Here is an 18038-nt window from a genome sequence, read left to right as displayed (position 1 = left end):
GTGACTGAGCATCAGGTGAGATTGTGTGGCCAGGTGTATGTGGTGACTGAGTGCCTGTGTCAAGTGATGTAATGTAGCCAGGTGTGTGTGGTGACTGAGTACCTGTGTCAGGTGATGATGTGTACCCAGGTATGTATGGTGACTGAGTGCCTGTGTCAAGTGATGTTGTGTAGCCAGGTGTGTGTGGTGACTGAATATCTGTGCCAGGTGATGTTGTGTAGACAGGTGTGTCTAGTGACTGAGTGTCTGTGCCAGGTGATGTTGTGTAGCCAGGTGTGTGTGGTGAGTGAGCATCAGGTGAGGTTGTGTGGTCAGGTGTATGTGGTGACTGAGTGCCTGTGTCAAGTGATGTAGTGTACCCAGGTGTGTGTGGTGACTGAATGTCTGTGCCAGGTGGTGTTGTGTACCCAGGTGTGTGTGGTGACTTAGTGTCTCTGTCAGGTGATGATGTGTACACAGATGTGTGTGGTGACTGAGTGCCTGTGTCAAGTGATGTAGTGTACCCAGGTGTGTGTGGTGACTGAATGTCTGTGCCAGGTGGTGTTGTGTATCCAGGTGTGTGTGGTGACTTAGTGTCTCTGTCAGGTGATGATGTGTACACAGATGTGTGTGGTGAGTGAGTGCCTGTGTCAGGTGATGTTGTGTAGCCAGATGTGTGTGGTGACTGAGTGCTTGTGTCAGGTGATGTGTAGCCAAGTGTGTGTGGGGACTGAATGTCTGTGTTAGGTGATGTTGTGTATCCAGGTGTGTGTGGTGATTGAGTGTCTATGTCAGGTGATGTTGTGTATCCAGGTGTGTGTGGTGACTGAGTGTCTGTACCAGGTGATGTATGGACAGGTGTGTGTGGTGACTGAATGCCTGTACCAGGTGATGTTGTGTACCCAGGTGTGTGTGGTGACTGAGTGTCTATGCCAGGTGATGTTGTGTAGACAGGTGTGTGTGGTGAATGAGTGCCTGTGTCAGGTGATGTTCTGTAGACAGGTGTGTGTGGTGACTGAGTGCCTGTGTCAGGTGATATTGTGTAGCCAGGTGTGTGTGGTGACTTAGTGTCTCTGTCAGGTGATGATGTGTACCCAGATGTGTATGATGACTGAGTGCCTGTGTCAGGTGATGTTGTGTAGCCAGGTGTGTATGGTGCCTGAGTGCCTGTACCAGGTGATGTTGTGTACCCAGGTGTGTGTGGTGACTGAGTGCCTGTACCAGGTGATGTTGTGTAGACAGGTGTGTGTGGGGACTGAGTGTCTGTGTCAGGAGATATTGTGTAGCCAGGTGTGTGTGGTGACTTAGTGTCTCTGTCAGGTGATGATGTGTACCCAGATGTGTATGATGACTGAGTGCCTGTGTCAGGTGATGTTGTGTAGGCAGGTGTGTGTGGTGACTGAGTGTCTATGTCAGGTGATGTTATGTAGACAGGTGTGTGTGGTGACTGAGTGTCTGTGTCAGGTGATGTTATGTAGACAGGTGTGTGTGGTGACTGAGTGTCTGTGTCAGGTGATGTGTACCCAAGTGTGTGTGGTGACTGAGTGTCTGTACCAGGTGATGTTGTATAGACAGGTGTGTGTGGTGACTGAGTGCCTGTGTCAGGTGATATTGTGTAGCCAGGTGTGAATGGAGACTGAGTGCCTGTGTCAGGTGATGTTGTGTAGCCAGGTGTGAATGGAGACTGAGTGTCTGTGTCAGGTGATGTTGTGTAGCCAGGTGTGAATGGAGACTGAGTGTCTGTGTCAGGTGATGTTGTGTACTCAGGTGTGTGTGGTGACTGAGTGTCTGTGTCAAGTGATGTTGTGTAGTCTGGTGTGTGTGGTGACTGAGTGCCTGTGTCAGGTGATATTGTGTAGCCAGGTGTGTGTGGTGACTTAGTGTCTCTGTCAGGTGATGATGTGTACCCAGAAGTGTATGATGACTGAGTGCCTGTGTCAGGTGATGTTGTGTAGCCAGGTGTGTATGGTGCCTGAGTGCCTGTCAGGTGATGTTGTGTACCCAGGTGTGTGTGGTGACTGAGTGCCTGTCAGGTGATGTTGTGTACCAGGTGTGTGTGGGGACTGAGTGTCTGTGTCAGGTGATGTTGTGTAGCCAGGTGTGTGTGGTGACTTAGTGTCTCTGTCAGGTGATGATGTGTACCCAGATGTGATGACTGAGTGCCTGTGTCAGGTGATGTTGTGTAGCCAGGTGTGTGTGGTGACTGAGTGTCTGTGTCAGGTGATGTTATGTAGACAGGTGTGTGTGGTGACTGAGTGTCTGTGTCAGGTGATGTTATGTAGCCAGGTGTGTGGTGACTGAGTGTCTGTGTCAGGTGATGTGTACCCAAGTGTGTGTGGTGACTGAGTGTCTGTACCAGGTGATGTTGTATAGACAGGTGTGTGTGGTGACTGAGTGCCTGTGTCAGGTGATATTGTGTAGCCAGGTGTGAATGGAGACTGAGTGCCTGTGTCAGGTGATGTTGTGTAGCCAGGTGTGAATGGAGACTGAGTGTCTGTGTCAGGTGATGTTGTGTAGCCAGGTGTGAATGGAGACTGAGTGTCTGTGTCAGGTGATGTTGTGTACTCAGGTGTGTGTGGTGACTGAGTGTCTGTGTCAAGTGATGTTGTGTAGTCTGGTGTGTGTGGTGACTGAGTGCCTGTGTCAGGTGATGTTGTGTAGCCAGGTATGAATGGAGACTTAGTGTCTGTGTCAGGTGATGTTGTGTGGCTAGGAGTGTATGGTGACTGAGTTCCTGTGTCAAGTGATGTTGTGTAGCCAGGTGTGAGTGGTGACTGAGTGTCTGTGTCAGGTGATGTTGTGTAGCCAGGTGTATCTGGTGAGTGAGTGTCTGTGTCAGGTGATGTTGTGTACCTAGGTGTGTGTGGTGACTGAGTGTCTGTGTCAGGTGATGTTGTGTACCCAGGTGTGTGTGGTGAGTGAGTGTCTGTGTCAGGTAATGTTGTGTAGCCAGGTGTGCGTGATGACTGAGTGTCTGTGTCTTGTGATGTTATGTACCCAGGTGTGTGTGGTGACCGAGTGTCTGTGTCAGGTGATGTTGTGTAGCCAGGTGTGTGTGGTGACTGAGTGTCTGTGTCAGGTGATGTTGTGTAGCCAGGTGTGAGTGGTGACTGAGTGTCTCTGACAGGTGATATTGTGTAGCTAGGTGTATGTGGTGACTGAGTGCCTGTGTTAAGTGATGTTGTGTATCCAGGTTTGAGTGGTGACAGAGTGTCTGTGTCAGGTGATGTTGTGTGGCCGGGTGTGTGTGGTGACCGAGTGTCTGTGTCATGAGATGTTGTGTAGCCAGGTGTGTGTGGTGACTGAGTGTCTGTGTCAGGTGATGTGTAGCCAGGTGTGTGTGGTGACTGAGTGTTTGTGTCAGGTGATGTGTAGCCAGGTGTGTGTGGTGACTGAGTGTCTGTGCCAGGTGATGTTGTGTAGCCAGGTGTACGTGGTGACTGAGTGCCAGCGTCAGGTGATTTTGTATAGCCAGGTGTGTATGGTGACATAGTGTCTGTGTCACGTGATGTTGTGTAGCCAGGTGTGTGTGGTGAATGAGGTTCAGGTGAGACTGTGTAGCTAGTTGTGTATAGTGACTGAGTGTCAGTGTCATATGATGTGTGGCCAGGTGTGTGTTGTGAGTGTGGTGACTGAGTGTCAGGTGTTGTGGTGTAGTTTGGTGTGTGTGGCGACTGAGTGTCAGGTGTTGTGGTGTAGTCTGGTGTGTGTGGTGATTGAAAATCAGGTGATATGTGCTCAGTTGTATGAGGTGACTGAGTGTAATGTGGTGTGGTGTAGCCAGGTACATGTGGTAACTGAGTGTCAGATGATGTGGTGTAGTTTGGTGTATGTGGTGACTGAAAGTCAGGTCTTGTTGTGTAGCCAGGTGTATGTGGTGATTCTGTGTCGGGTGATGTGGTGTAGCCTGGTGCATGTGTTGATTGAGCGTCAGGTGATGTAGTGTATCCAGGTGTATGTGGTGACTGAGTGTCAGGTGATGCAGTGTAGCTGGGAGTGTGTGGTGACTTTTCCTCAGGTGAAGTACCGTATCCACGTGTGTGTGGTGACTGAGTGTCAGTATTAAGTGATGTGTAGGCAGGTGTGTGTGGTGACTTAGTGTCAGTGTCAGATGATGTGGTGTAGCCAGGTGTGTGTGGTAACTGAGTGTCTGTTGATGCATTGTAGCCAGTGGTATATAATGACTGAGTGTCAGTGTCAGGTGACGTGGTGTAGCCTGGTGTGTGTGCTGACTGAGTGTTACTGTCAGGTGTTGTGTAGCCAGTTGTGTGTGCTGAGTGAGTGTCAGGTGATATGGTATAGCCCGATGTATGTGATGAGTGAGTGTCAGGTGATGTGTTGAAGCCTGTTGTATATGGTGACTGATTGTCAGTGTCAGGTGATGTGGTGTAGCCAGGTGTGTGTGGTGCCTGAGTGTCAGATGTTGTGTAGCCAGGTATGTATGATGACTGAGTGTCATTGTCAGATGTTGTGTATCCAGGTGTGTGTGATGAGTGAGTGTTAGGTACTGTGGTGTAGCCAGGTGTGTGTGGTGATAGAGTGTCAGGTGATGTTGTGTACACAAGTGTGTGTGGTGAGTGACTGTCAGGTGAGGTTGTGTAACCAGGTGTGTATTGTGACTGAGTGTCAGTGTCAGGTGATGTGGTGTAGCGAAGTGTGTAAGGTGACTGAGTGTCTTTCTCAGGTGATGTTGTGGAGCTAGATGTGTGTGGTAACTGAGTGTCTGTGTCAGGTGGTGTTGTGTACCCAGGTTTGTGTTGTGATTGAGTTCCTGTGTCAAGTGATGTTGTGTAGCCAGGTGTGTGTGGTGACTTAGTGTCTGTGTCAGATGATGATGTGTACCCAGGTGTGTGTGATGACTGAGTTTCTGTGTCAAGTGATATTGTGTAGCCAAGTGTGTGTGGTGACTGAGTGTCTGTGTCATGTGATGTTGTGTAGCCAGGTGTGTGTGGTGACTGAGTGTCTGTGTCAGGTGATGTTGTGTAGCCAGGTGTGTGTGATGACTGATTGCCTGTGTCAGGTAAAGTTGTGTAGCCAGGTGTGTGTGGTGACTGAGTGTCTGTGTCAGATGATGTTGTGTACCCAGATGTGTGTGGTGACTGAGTGTGTGTGTCAGGTGATGTGTAGCCAGGAGTGTGTGGTGACTGAGTGCCTGTGTCAGGTGATGTTGTGTAGTGAGGTGTGTGTGGTGACTGAGTGTCTGTGTCAGATGATGTTGTGTACCCAGGTGTGTGTGGTGACTGACTGTCTGTATCAGGTGATGTTGTGTAGCCAGGTGTGTGTGGTGACTGAGTGCCTGTGTCATATGATGTGTAGCCAAGTGTGTGTGGTGACTGAATGTCTGTGTTTTGTGATGTGTACCCATGTGTGTGTGGTGACTGAGTGTCTATGTGATGTGATGATGTGTACCCAGGTGTGTGTGGTGACTGCATTCCTGTGTTAAGTGATGTGTACCCAGCTGTGTGTGTTTGCTGAGTATCTGTGTCTTGTGATGTTGTGTACCCAGGTGTGTATGGTGACTGAGTGTCTGTGTCAGGTGATGTGTAGCCAGGTGTGTGTGGTGAGTGAATACCTATGTCAGGTGATGTTGTGTAGCCAGGTGTGTGTGGTGACTGAGTACCTGTGTCAGGTGATTTTGTGTAGCCAGATGTGTATGGTGACTGAGTACCTGTATCAGGTGATGTTGAGTAGTCAGGTGTGTGTGGTGAATGAGGTTCAGGTGAGACTGTGTAGCTAGTTGTGTATAGTGACTGAATGTCAGTGTCATATGATGTGTGGCCAGGTGTGTGTTGTGACTGAGTGTCAGGTGATGTGGTGTAGTCTGGTGTGTGTGGTGACTGAGTGTCAGGTGTTGTGGTGTAGTCTGGTGTGTGTGGTGACTGAGTGCCTGTGTCAGGTGATGTTGTGTAGCCAGGTGTGTATGGAGACTGAGTGTCTGTGTCTGGTGATGTTGTGTGGCTGTGAGTGTGTGGTGACTGTGTGCCTGTGTCAGGTGATGTTGTGTGGCTAGGAGTGTGTGGTGACTGAGTGTCTGTGTCAGGTGATGTTGTGTAACCAGGTGTGTGTGGTGACTGAGTGTCTGTGTCAGGTGATGTTGTGTAGCCAGGTGTGAATGGTGACTGAGTGTCTCTGGCAGGTGATATTGTGTAGCCAGGTGTATGTGGTGACTGAGTGCCTGTGTCAAGTGATGTTGTGTAGCCAGGTTTATGTGGTGACAGAGTGTCTGTGTCAGGTGATGTTGTGTAGCCAGGTGTGTGTGGTGACCGAGTGTCTGTGTCATGTGATGTTGTGTAGCCAGGTGTGTGTGGTGACTGAGTGTCTGTGCCAGATGATGTGTAGATAGGTTTGTGTGGTGACTGACTGCCTATACCAGGTGATGTTGTGTACCCAGGTGTGTGTGGTGACTGAGTGTCTGTGTCAGATGATGTTGTGTACCCAGGTGATGACTGAGTGTCAGGTGATGTGATGTAGTCTGGTGTGTGTGGTGATTGAAAATCAGGTGATGTGTGCTCAGTTGTATGAGGTGATTGAGTGTAATGTGATGTGCTGTAGCTAGGTACATGTGGTACCTGAGTGTCAGATGATGTGGTGTAACCTGGTGTATGTGGTGACTGATTGTCAGGTGATGTGGTGTAGCCAGGTGTTTGTGGTGCCTGAGTGGCAGTGTCTGATGATGTGGCATAGCCAGATGTAGGTGGTGACTGAGTGTGAGATGATGTCGTGTACCTTGGTGTATGTGGCACCTGAGAGTAAGTTGTTGTTGTGTAGCCAGGTGTATGTGGTGATTCAGTGTCTGGTGATGTGGTGTATTGACTGTCAGGTGATGTGGTGTACCCAGGCTTGTGTGGTGACTGAGTGTCATGTGATATGGTGTATGTTAGAGTGTGTGGTGACTTTTCCTCAGGTGATGTGGTGTAGTTAGGTGTGTGTGGTGACTGAGTGTCAGTGTCAGGTGATTCAGTGTGGTCAGGTGTATGTGGTGACTGAGCGTCAGGTGATTTGGTGTAAGGTGTGCGTCTTGACTGAGTGTCAGTGTCAGATAATGTTGTGTAGCTAGGTGTGTGTGGTGACTGAGTGTCAGGTGATGTGGTGTAGCTAATTGTGTGTGGTGACTGAGTGTCAGGTGATGTGGAGTAGCCTGGTGTGTGTGGTGACAGAGTGTCAGTGTCAGGTGATGTAGTGTAGCCTGGTGTGTATGGTGACTGAGTGTCAGTGTCAGGTGATGTGGTGTTGCCTAGTATGTTTGGTGACTGAGTGTCAGGTGATATTGTGTAGCCAGGTTTGTGTGGTGACTGAGTGTCAGTGTCAAGTGATGTAGTGTAGCCATGGGTATGTGGTGGCAGAGTGTCAGGAGATTTGGTGTATTCAGATGTGTGTGGTGACTGAGTATCATGTAATGTGGTAAAGTCACGTGTATGTGGTGAATGAGTGTCAGGAGATGTGGTGTATCCAAGTGTGTGTGGTGACTGAGTGTCAGGTGATTTGGTGTAAGAAGATGTGTGTGCTGATTGAGTGTCAGTGTTAGGTGTTTGTGGTGACTGAGTGTCAGGTAATGTTGTGTAGCCTGGTATGTGTGGTGACTGAGTGTCAGTGTCGGATGATGTGGTGTAGCCAGTTGTGTGTGGTGACAAAGCGTCAGGTGATGTGATGTAGCCCGGTGTGTGTTGTAACTGATTGTCAGGTGATGTGGTGTAGCCTGGTGAGTGTGGTGACTGAGTGCCAGGTGATGTGATGTAGCCTGGTGTGTGTGGTGACTGTGTGTCAGGCGATGTGGTGTAGCCTGGTGAGTGTGGTGACTGAGTGCCAGGTGATGTAGTGTAGCCTGGTGAGTGTGGTGACTGAGTGTCAAGTGATATTGTGTAGCCAGATGTGTGAGGTGACAGTGTGTCAGGTGATGTGTAGCTAGGTGTATGTGGTGACTGAGTGTCATGTGATGTGGTGTAGCCAGGTGTGTATTGTGACAGAGTATCAGGTGATGTGGTGTAGCCAGTTACATGTGGTGACTTAGTTTCAGGTAATGTGGTGTAGCCATATGTGTGTGGTGACTGAGTGTCAGGTGATCTCGTGTTGACTGGTGTGTGTTTTGACTGAGTGTCTGGTAATGTAGTGTAACCAGGTGTATGTGGTGACACAGTGTCTTGTGGTGTGGTGTAGCCAGGTGTGTGTGATGATTGAGTGTCAGGTGATGTGGTATCAGCCAGTGATGAGGTGTAGGCAGGTGTACGTGGTGACTGAGTATCAGTGTCAGGTGATGTGGTGTAACCATTTGTATGTAGTGACTGAGTGTCAGATGATGTGGTATTGCCAGGTGTGTGTGGTGATTGAGTATCAGTTTCAAGTGATGTTGTGTAGTCAGGTGTATGTGGTGACAGAATCTCAGGTGATGTCATGTATTCAGGTGTGTGTGGTGACTGAGTGTCTGATAATGTGGTATACCCAGCTGTATGTGACTCAGTGTCAGTTGATGTGGTGTAGCCAGGTGTGTGTTGTGATGGAGTGTCGTGTGATGTTTTATACCCATGTGTGTGTGGTGACAGAGTGTTAGGTGATGTGGTGTAGCCAGGTGTATGTGGTGATAGAGTGTCAGGTGATGTGGTGACTGAGACAGGTTTGTGTGGTGACTGAGTGTCAGTGTCAGGTGATGTGGTATAGTCAGGTGTATTTGGTGACAGAGTGTTAGGTGATGTGATGTAGCCTGGTGTATGTTGTGACAGAGTGTCAGGTGATGTGGTGTGGCCAGATGTATGTGGTGAGTAAGTGTCAGGGGATGTGGTGAAGCCTGGTGTGTGTGGTGAGAGAGTGTCAGGTAATGTGGTGTAACCAGATAAATATGTTTCTAAGGAAGAGGTTGAGAATGGTTTCTCTGTTCTTGAAGGTGGTGTTAGTGTTGTGTCAAAAGCTAGTGTTGTATGAGGAGGTGGATGTGTTGCTATTGTCTCGTTTTGAGTCAATGATGTTTCAGTGTATGGTGTTATTGTCTCACCAGGTTGATATGTTGTCTTAGCATGCTGTGGTGAACTGTAATCTTGTGGTTGTGTTGTATGTATTTCTTCTGTTCTGTTATCAGTTGTATCTCTGTCCAAACTGGAGGGAGATGAGGGTTGTTCTGATATTGACACTGGCGTCTCTTTTGTGTAACTCTCTAGTGTTGTTTGATGACCTGGTAGATGTGGTGATGCAGTGTATGATTTTGTAATGCCCTCAGTTGTTAAAGGTGTTTCAGCGTCATTGGATGTAGTGTAACCAAGTGTATGTGTTTCCAATGAGGAAATGGACATTGGTTTTTCTGTTCCTGACACTGATGTCAGTGTTGTATTAGTTACAGTTGTTGTGGTATCATCAGGTGGATCTGTTGCTGCAGTGTATGATTCAGTGGTATCATCAGGTGGATATGTTGCTGTAGTGTATGATTTAGTGGTATCATCAGGTGGATGTGTTGCTGCAGTGTATGATTTTGTGGTATCATCAGGTGGATGTGTTGTCTCAGTGTGTGTTGATGTTGGGTAGGTAATGCCTTCCACTGTGGTGAAGCTAAATGGATATGTTCTATTGGGATGTGGTAGTGTGGTGTAATGATGTGAATGCATTTTTTCAGTTTGTCTTGTTGTATATTCAGGTGTTTTCTCAGCCTCTGAGTCAGTTGTAGTTATATAAGCTGTTGGATATGGTTTGTCAGTATGTGCATATTCTGTGTGCTGGCTGAAAAATTTTGTATCTGGGAAAAATGTTGAGGTAGGAATGTTATCAGTGAAATCTACGGATATATCTGTTTCTTTAGTTGTAATTGTGGTAGGTGATGTTGTTTGTGGGTCATCCGTCTGCCTGGAGGTGCGGTGGGTTGGGGATGGAGTGGTGGTGGTCAAGAATGTATATGTGTCTCCCTCTGTGCTTGAGATTGTGGATAATTTAACTGTAACTTCAGTCATTGAAATGGAGGTAGCATCTGTGGGGTACTGGGTATCTGTTGCTTCAGAGGTTATAGGATGGGGGGGTGGAAAGGTAATCTGCTGATTAGCAGAATTTGCAGTAAAGGTTGTAGGAGGGTGGGTGGTATGGGGTGTTGTGGGAATATATTCCTCATTCTCTGAGGTTAGTATGATAGTGGAGGCAGTTACTGTTGTTGTGGTGGTTGTTTTAGGAGTGGTGGTGGTGTTGGTAGCTACTGCTGTAAAAGAAATGTTTAAACCCACAGTGAAAATTTCTATTCAATAAGCAGATGTCTGTTTTTTTTTTGTCAGTAGTCAGGGAGATAAATGGGGAGTTAGGGTCACAAGATAACTAATTTTTCATCATAGCTTATACTGATGAACAAGCTCAGTTAATTACTTTGGTTACAAGATGTAAACATCATAAACCCTGGTGCAATTGTGTAATTTCTTGAATTTTTTTTTTTTTTTTTTTTTTAACAGCCTAGTGTGCAATGCTTCATTAATTTGGTGGGGCTTTATTAAGGAGATATGGACTGGCCACAAATCCATCAAGAGGGAGGGGGGGGATAGTAGGAGGAGGAGGGAGAAAAGAGCTAATTGTCTGGGGTTGGGAGGAGATGGAAACATTTGTGAAAGGATATGAATTGGCCATAAGTAATCAAGAGAGAGGAGGAGGGTTCACAGGGGTGACTGTCAGTCTTTCACTAACTATAGTTTGTCTGTCTCTTTAATGCTGCTGTTAAACTATGTTAAATATATCTTGCATTCAATTCCCTTTAACTATCTTATATATTAGATGTTATGAACTGACTTGTTTTATGTGGCTGATGTTGAATATGATGATCTATTGTTGATATTATTGCAATTTTTGATAATGATAATTAATGCAAAATGTATGAGAGCATGGTGAATATACTGGTTAGTGAGGACTGTATGTACGGGAAAGTGGCATTAGTGGTGTTAAGGTAGAGTGGATTTATGACAAGGCAAATACTACTGTTGAATGTTAGGTGAGCATACGGGGGACACAAAGACCATGTCAGGAGCTACATGGCAATGTGCCTGAGCTGCAGGGCCAGCAGTGGGGAAGGTAGAGCAGTGGCAGTCACATGTCATATGTGACAAAATTAGTACACAATTTACATAATGTGACAGTCAGCCTAATTGCGAGGGCGGATGTGCTACTGTCATGCTGCCAAAACTGTACACAAGCTGTTCGTGTCACAGCCACACACATGTACACACAGACATGCAAACACGGACATTTATCGCTTCACTCCTTGCCAAGTGCCGGGGAGTGACAAAAGCATTTATACATCGATAATACTCGCGCAGACATCGACGATAACGTAGCAAAAATAATTTATGTACAAATACATCATGCTTAAAGAAAGAAGAGAAAATATGCCTTGAAGGAACTATACTGTACCATGAGGCATACAGAAGAATAGCTCATACAAGCCACACAAACACACACTATGTAAATGAATATTTATGGTGGTGCAACAAATTGTGTAAATATTTCAGTCATACACAGCCATCCCTTGGCTCATTTTATCATAAAAACAACTTGCAGGCTGACTTCTTAGCAATGAAAGCAACAAGTAGAAGCATATTTATAAATACAGGGAAAAGTAAAGTAAATCATTGCATAGAGAGGTGTGACCAAGAAACATGATGGTGAGATAGTTTGAGTATAATGAAAAATTCAAGAGGGAAATCATAAAGATGAGGTAGACACTTCATATAGATAAAAGTGATGGCAATACAGAGAAAAACTGAAAAGAGAACAGCAAATAGATTTGGGAAGAACACAAAGATGGGATGAGCTGAGAGAAGATTGGGATCTGAAACTATAAACAAGACTACAAGAGGCTTATGTGGCAACAGCCACCCACTAAGCTACAGGTGACAACATGCAACTGTCTCCTAAACACAGAACATGTCATCTTCCTTCCCAATGGTAGATTAAACTAAGCTTATGCAATTGTCATTAGAGTGATTTTGTTACTCTTTATTTGACTACCAGTGAGATGAAAGTGAGATGTCCAGGGTCTAAAAGGGAGGGATAAGTGCATGGCATCACAGCCATATATATATGGATATATACATGACTCACAAGCGCAGGCTGTATGGTGTTAATGTGGCAGCACAAGCTTCTCTGCAGCTTCATGTTCTCTCCAATGGGCAAGATGGCGGTCTTCATCCTAAGGAACATTCTCGTCGACCAGGGCATCACCTTAACCTACTTTGTTAATATTTACATAAAGAGAGGCATCTTCTTTGCCAAGGTGCCAGTTGGCAGCCAGGTACAAGCCCCATTTTGAGGCAAAGTCTAAGGTTAAATCTATTAGTTGCAATAACCAGCAGGCCGAGCACATGCCAAACGAGCAGACAGAATGGAGGGAACCAATGCTACAGGCAAATTCCTGACCTCTACTACCAAAAACAGAAACCACCATAACCTAAATGGCTTAGAGTGAAGAATGTCAAACAACTTCTTAGGCTTCCTTAGAAGTGGCCTGATTCTCACAGCCTGGCCACCATGGCACTGGGTGGTAACATGCTTGAAGTAGCAGAGATCAAAACATTAAGTTGCCAAGTAAGTAACTAAGGAAAACCTTGACAGAAATTACAGAGCATTAGGTCTCTGTTTTGATGAGAGTAGTCTCTTACCTGGGCGACAAACAAGGAGCTCTGGGTCGCACAGCTCACCCTTGCGGCATGGAGGGCTGCACGTTATGCCTTCTGTGGATACTGTGGGTCACACGCACACACACACCAAGGAAAGTTAGTGTTGGTCCAGGTATAAGATAACGATATTACACACATGTATAGATGTATAATGTAGCAATTGGAAAAAGAAATATACAAAGACAAAGGCTCAACAACCTGTCTGAGAATAATCAATAACTGCATTAAAAAGAAAAAAATATTTAAATAAATGCTAGGTACTGAAAAATATCAATAAAGATTCAGAACTGAAAATAACTAAAAAAAAGGTAAAAAACTCCTGTAAATGATGAAGCCAATGATAGTAAAGTACCAACAATGACCATCCATACTCCTGCTATATTTTTCAGAAGTTGGTGTTTATTTCTCATAATAATAAAAAATACAAAGCTTCAAAGAACTGTGTCCACAAAATAGTGTACCTAAGCAGAACAATGGTACTTACACCGCTTGCAGGTGCATCCATCACAAACCAGACCAGATGGACAGTCATCACTATCACTGCAGATGCAAGCTGTGAGAGAACATCAAACAGGATCACATGTTGTGGTATTATGTGTAGTGGATGGTGTTAAATACCAAACATAAAATTTTTAAGACTTATTACAAGCATCCACCAGCACAAAATCTTCATTCCAAAAATCAGATCAGTGAATTAAATTGAGTGTTAAAGCCTCAGCTGAAGCTGCATAAGCCTCGCATACTAAAACTGCATAGCTTCCTCTGCATCACACTCCTGGTTCATTTGCATGGGCAATCCGACCACTATATTAAGAGAAAATGTAAGACATGCAATAAGTCAAGCAGAAATAAGACTGTCTTAAAAATGTAAGATCTCCTGATAACATAGGCAGTAAAATGAAAGTCATAATGTCGAGTCAGACTGTCCAGTGCAGTTGAGGTAAATATTTATTTACCTGGTGATGGCATGGGAGAACACCTGATGGTGGGATTGCCAGAGTAGCTTGGGGGACACGAGCACTGAGGGATGTGGTTGACAGCCCTGCAGTCTGCGTTGAGCCCACAAGCATCCGTCATGACACAAGGATTTTTGCAGTGACCAGAGAAGCAGGCCTCATCTTGCTGGCAGTCACTGTTGCTGCTACACTCGGTGTCTGTGTGTGTCAGAAAGCCTAAGCCCAATGCAGAGCACATATCAGCCTGAGTGTGAGCTTCTGACCAGTCTTAAACACAAGGTTGATGCTAAAGGACTTCTGACTGGTAAAGTAGTGTTTAGGTTTGTATGTCTGAGTCTTGTGTAAAGAGAATCATGTAATTTGCATGTCTGAGCTCATGAGAATAAGCTTACTTTAGAGGGAGTTGTGTACAGTTTATAAAAGTGGTTGTTGCATACTGCATGGTGGAGTTTTGCATCATGGAGTGTTCACTTTGATTTGCTTAAGATAGCTGTGACTGGAGCACAGTCAGTCTGGAGCAGATTAGATCTAAGAAAAGTGTTGTCATGGTGAGATATCCAAGCTCTGTCTACATTTGTCTGAGTGAATGGTCTTATACGTCAAGGTATTGTTATCATTGTTGGTATTACTATTATGATCATTATTGGTTATTATTATTATCATCATTACTATTATCATCAGTTATTATTGTTACTGTTATTACTGTTACTATAATAATTATTATCATAATTATCATTACAATATCATTAAAGCAATTATGGCAGCTTTGATACGCAACAGGACAGAGGGCAATGATGACCTCTTAACAGTTGTAAGTTGCCACAAATGATGTACCAAGGCATTAGCACATTAAGCTGAGAGAGATCCAACAGAATAGCTTACTACATAAAGAAAGCAATGATTGGCAAAAGGGAATTTTAAGGAGGATAAACTGAAGAGAATAAGTAATGCAGAGAACAAATCAGCAATATTGTGCATTTTAATAAATGCAAGCTTCAAGAAAAGACTCAGAAAAGAAAGCAATACAGTAATAAGAGATCTTGGTGCTCTCGTTTCTTTGTACTACAAAAGTTGTTTTTATTTGTTAGTTATTATTCTATTAAAAGAAAGGCATAAATTGTTTGATTTAAGTGGGGAATGGAAGAACATGGAGAGAGAGAGAGAGAGAGAGAGAGAGAGAGAGAGAGAGAGAGAGAGAGAGAGAGAGAGAGAGAGAGAGAGAGAGAGAGAGACTCTGTTGTGACATTTGAATAAGGATAAACAAACCTGATATGCAGAAAGGAATGTGATCCCGCATTTCACATCGTTCAGATGGTTTGCACGGGTTCCTCACTTTGCATGGTGAGAGGCATTCTTTGTTGTAGCAGGCATAGTCACTGGGACAGTCTGTGTTTATGCGACACCCAACTGAAGTGGTGGTACAGCAGAAACGATGAACAGAAGGTATGACAAGGGGAAAGAGGAAGAAAAATTGTGTTACTAAAAGATAAGTTAAGTGAATAGCTCCTAACAACTAGTGCAGTACAATAAACTACAAGACACAAAGACATGCTGCCCCGAGAATGACTCCTCAAATGAATGAATAAAATGAAAAGGATTGATCATGAAACTAAGAATCCAGTATTATATACAGAAAACACACAGAAAAATAAAGCTGAAATGAGTGATAAGAAACAATTAAAAATAAAAGTAAAAAAATTATTGTAGAGGCAATCATAATATAAAACCATGAATGGATCACCTGGGTGACACAAAAGCTGGAAGGGCACTAAGTAAGGCACTTACCAGTGATGCAGGTGGCTCTTTGATTTTCCACTTTGCAATCCTGCTTGGCACTGCACGGATTGCGTACCATGCAAGGGTTCATACATTTTTCATTGATACAAGCTTGGCTGGCAGGGCATTCAGAGTTGTCTCGACATCCCACTGCTGCTCCATCACAATGCAAGAGGGATGACAGACGAAGGGCCACACAGAAACGTTGAAAAAAAAAAAAAGGTTTATAAGAACCTTATGATGAGAAAAACACATCATGGAAGAGGCATAGTGGCTAGGAATGTATTTGTATAGAGGGAGAGAGAGAAAACAAAAAAGTAAAAAATAAAGTCTAATGAAGAAGTAAGATTATGGGGTTGATTTTTGAGCTTTCTGTTTCACATGACTGCTCTGCTGCAAGCACAAACATGGTGTATAATAGAATTTAATAACACTGTATAAATTTATATAAAGAAAGCTGATTGCATGCTGAAATACATACTGTTTTGATGGCACTATGAGAAACTTAACAAAAGCAGAAAATTGGGTATATGTATACTTGAATTCACTGCAAATTTATGATGATATTCCAGATGTCATATTAATCTATTGTGTGTGTCTAATGAAGAGAGAGATGACAGAGTGTGTGTGTGTGTGTGTGTGTGTGTGTGTGTGTGTGTGTGTGTGTGTGTGTGTGTGTGTGTGTGTGTGTGTGTGTGTGTGTGTGTGAACTGAAGCATGTAAATATGGACATTACCACACCTGGATGTTGTCTAACTCATGTTTTACTGAAAATAAAACACAAAATAACAGAACAAATAACCACACACTCCCAAACATGAAGCAGTTTAAATATTAGTGTCTCACAAAGAACACAAGACAATGCACAAAACATGCATGCTGGAGGCACAACACTAAGAAGAAAGCTAAATTTAGGTTAGAACACAATGCATATACAAAGCACCTGAGAGCTCATCACATCACTTGTAAGAGCTTATACTTAAACCACTTTATGATAGTGGAAGATGAAGTTCCTCTTACCTGTGTCCATCCATAAGTAAATATTCTAAACTATAATCAACAATTACGTATGTGTGTGTATGCATATGTACATTTATCTAATCAAATTTAAGCCACATGAAAATGTATGAAACTAGATTGATTTACAAAGTATCTGGGAATCTTGTGAAACTGTTAAACAATAAAATGATAAAATTTGAAAATGGTCTTATACTTGCAGAAAAATGGTAGAATACTCTTAGAGACAACTATGATGTAAATTATAAAGAATCAGTGATAGAAAATTGCTTCCAATGTGTGTTTATACAAATATTACCATACTATCCAGCTGAAATTCTATTGTATATTGATCTGAAAATAGAAATGAAAATTTCTGAAATGTCACTAAAATCAATCAGGTTCTTGATTCTCCTGGGGTATTAATTTCTTTTATTGTACATTTTTTTTTTTTTTTTTTACGGTAAGGCCTATAGCGCCTGTAGGCACACTTGAAGAGTGTATGGGAAGTGCTGTTCAGCTTCTGCCCATTAGTGGTGCAGGCAATTTTATTTATAGTGGTACCCATATTAGGGCCCATATCACCCCCGAAGCTCATCATGGGTGTAACCACCTAGAACCTGGGTATCATGGTGACATGTAGGTAACTTTAAACCACTTGACAAATGGCAAAGTGTTTAAGGCTGTACGTGGTGGGATTCGAACCTACGCGTGGACGTCTGCCCGATCCCACGCTCACCACCTTATCCACTACGCCACTGCCTCCCTATGTATGGACATGTATGTAAATATATAGTACATAAAAATAAACAAACAAACAAACAAACACACACACACACATATACACACACACACACATATATATATATATATATATATATATATATATATATATATATATATATATATATATATATATATATATATATATATATATATATATATATATATATATATATATATATATATATATATATATATATATATATATATATATATATATATATATATATATATATATATATATATATATATATATATATATATATATATATATAAAATATCACATGAGCACATGCTGATACGTATGAGGCAAATCCAACAAATATTCTATAGGGTGTAACATGAGTTTCTGTAAATATATCTAGAGATGAAAGCACAAGTTATTCTGGATAGAATATGTTCTATACATATATACATTATGAGATTTTGTTTAGCTCTGTGGTATAATTTAAGTGTAGCTGGGTGATAGATACAATGGCTAAGCTGGGTAGATAGCTGGGTAGATGTCTTGTGTTACAGAAACACTTTGTTAACATACTCAACCTTACTTTAAATGTGTGGCATTTTCAAGTTTTTTTTTTCCATAATCTTGCAGTACAATCTAAATATATTCACTATCACCATCTTAGTATTAAGCTTCGGACAGTTGATTAGCTACTAGCCTCATTCCTCCCACCTCCTCCATGTCCGGTGTCAAATATTCTATAATTTTATTTGTTGTTAATTCCAGCCACATTATCAATGCATAGCACTTATTAGTATATCAGTAATGCTGGTCTCAATACAGTTATGTGATAATGTAATACCCCAAAACTTTAAGAGATGATGACTGAATAACTCACAATTTCACTATTGGACAATCTATGTCAACACATCATTATTTCTACAAGGTTTGGAGTATTACAGTATTCTGTAAAGAGATGAG

General features: G+C 43.3%; 1 protein-coding gene across 1 annotated transcript in view; it reads right to left on the bottom strand.

Annotated features, from left to right (window-relative positions):
- Positions 1-18038, bottom strand: part of LOC123514063 — a 221370-nt gene that overhangs the window by 87854 nt on the left and 115478 nt on the right. Inside the window, exons 31-35 of the mRNA XM_045271661.1 lie at positions 15344-15487; positions 14825-14965; positions 13559-13774; positions 13087-13155; positions 12585-12665 (exon numbers count right to left, since the gene is read on the bottom strand). Of these exons, the coding sequence (XP_045127596.1) occupies positions 12585-12665; positions 13087-13155; positions 13559-13774; positions 14825-14965; positions 15344-15487 (651 nt within the window). The remainder of the gene's footprint in view (positions 1-12584; positions 12666-13086; positions 13156-13558; positions 13775-14824; positions 14966-15343; positions 15488-18038) is intronic.

Source organism: Portunus trituberculatus, chromosome 37 (genome assembly GCF_017591435.1).
Source record: "Portunus trituberculatus isolate SZX2019 chromosome 37, ASM1759143v1, whole genome shotgun sequence".
Lineage (NCBI taxonomy): Eukaryota > Metazoa > Arthropoda > Malacostraca > Decapoda > Portunidae > Portunus > Portunus trituberculatus.
This window is presented reverse-complemented; position numbering and strand designations above follow the sequence as displayed.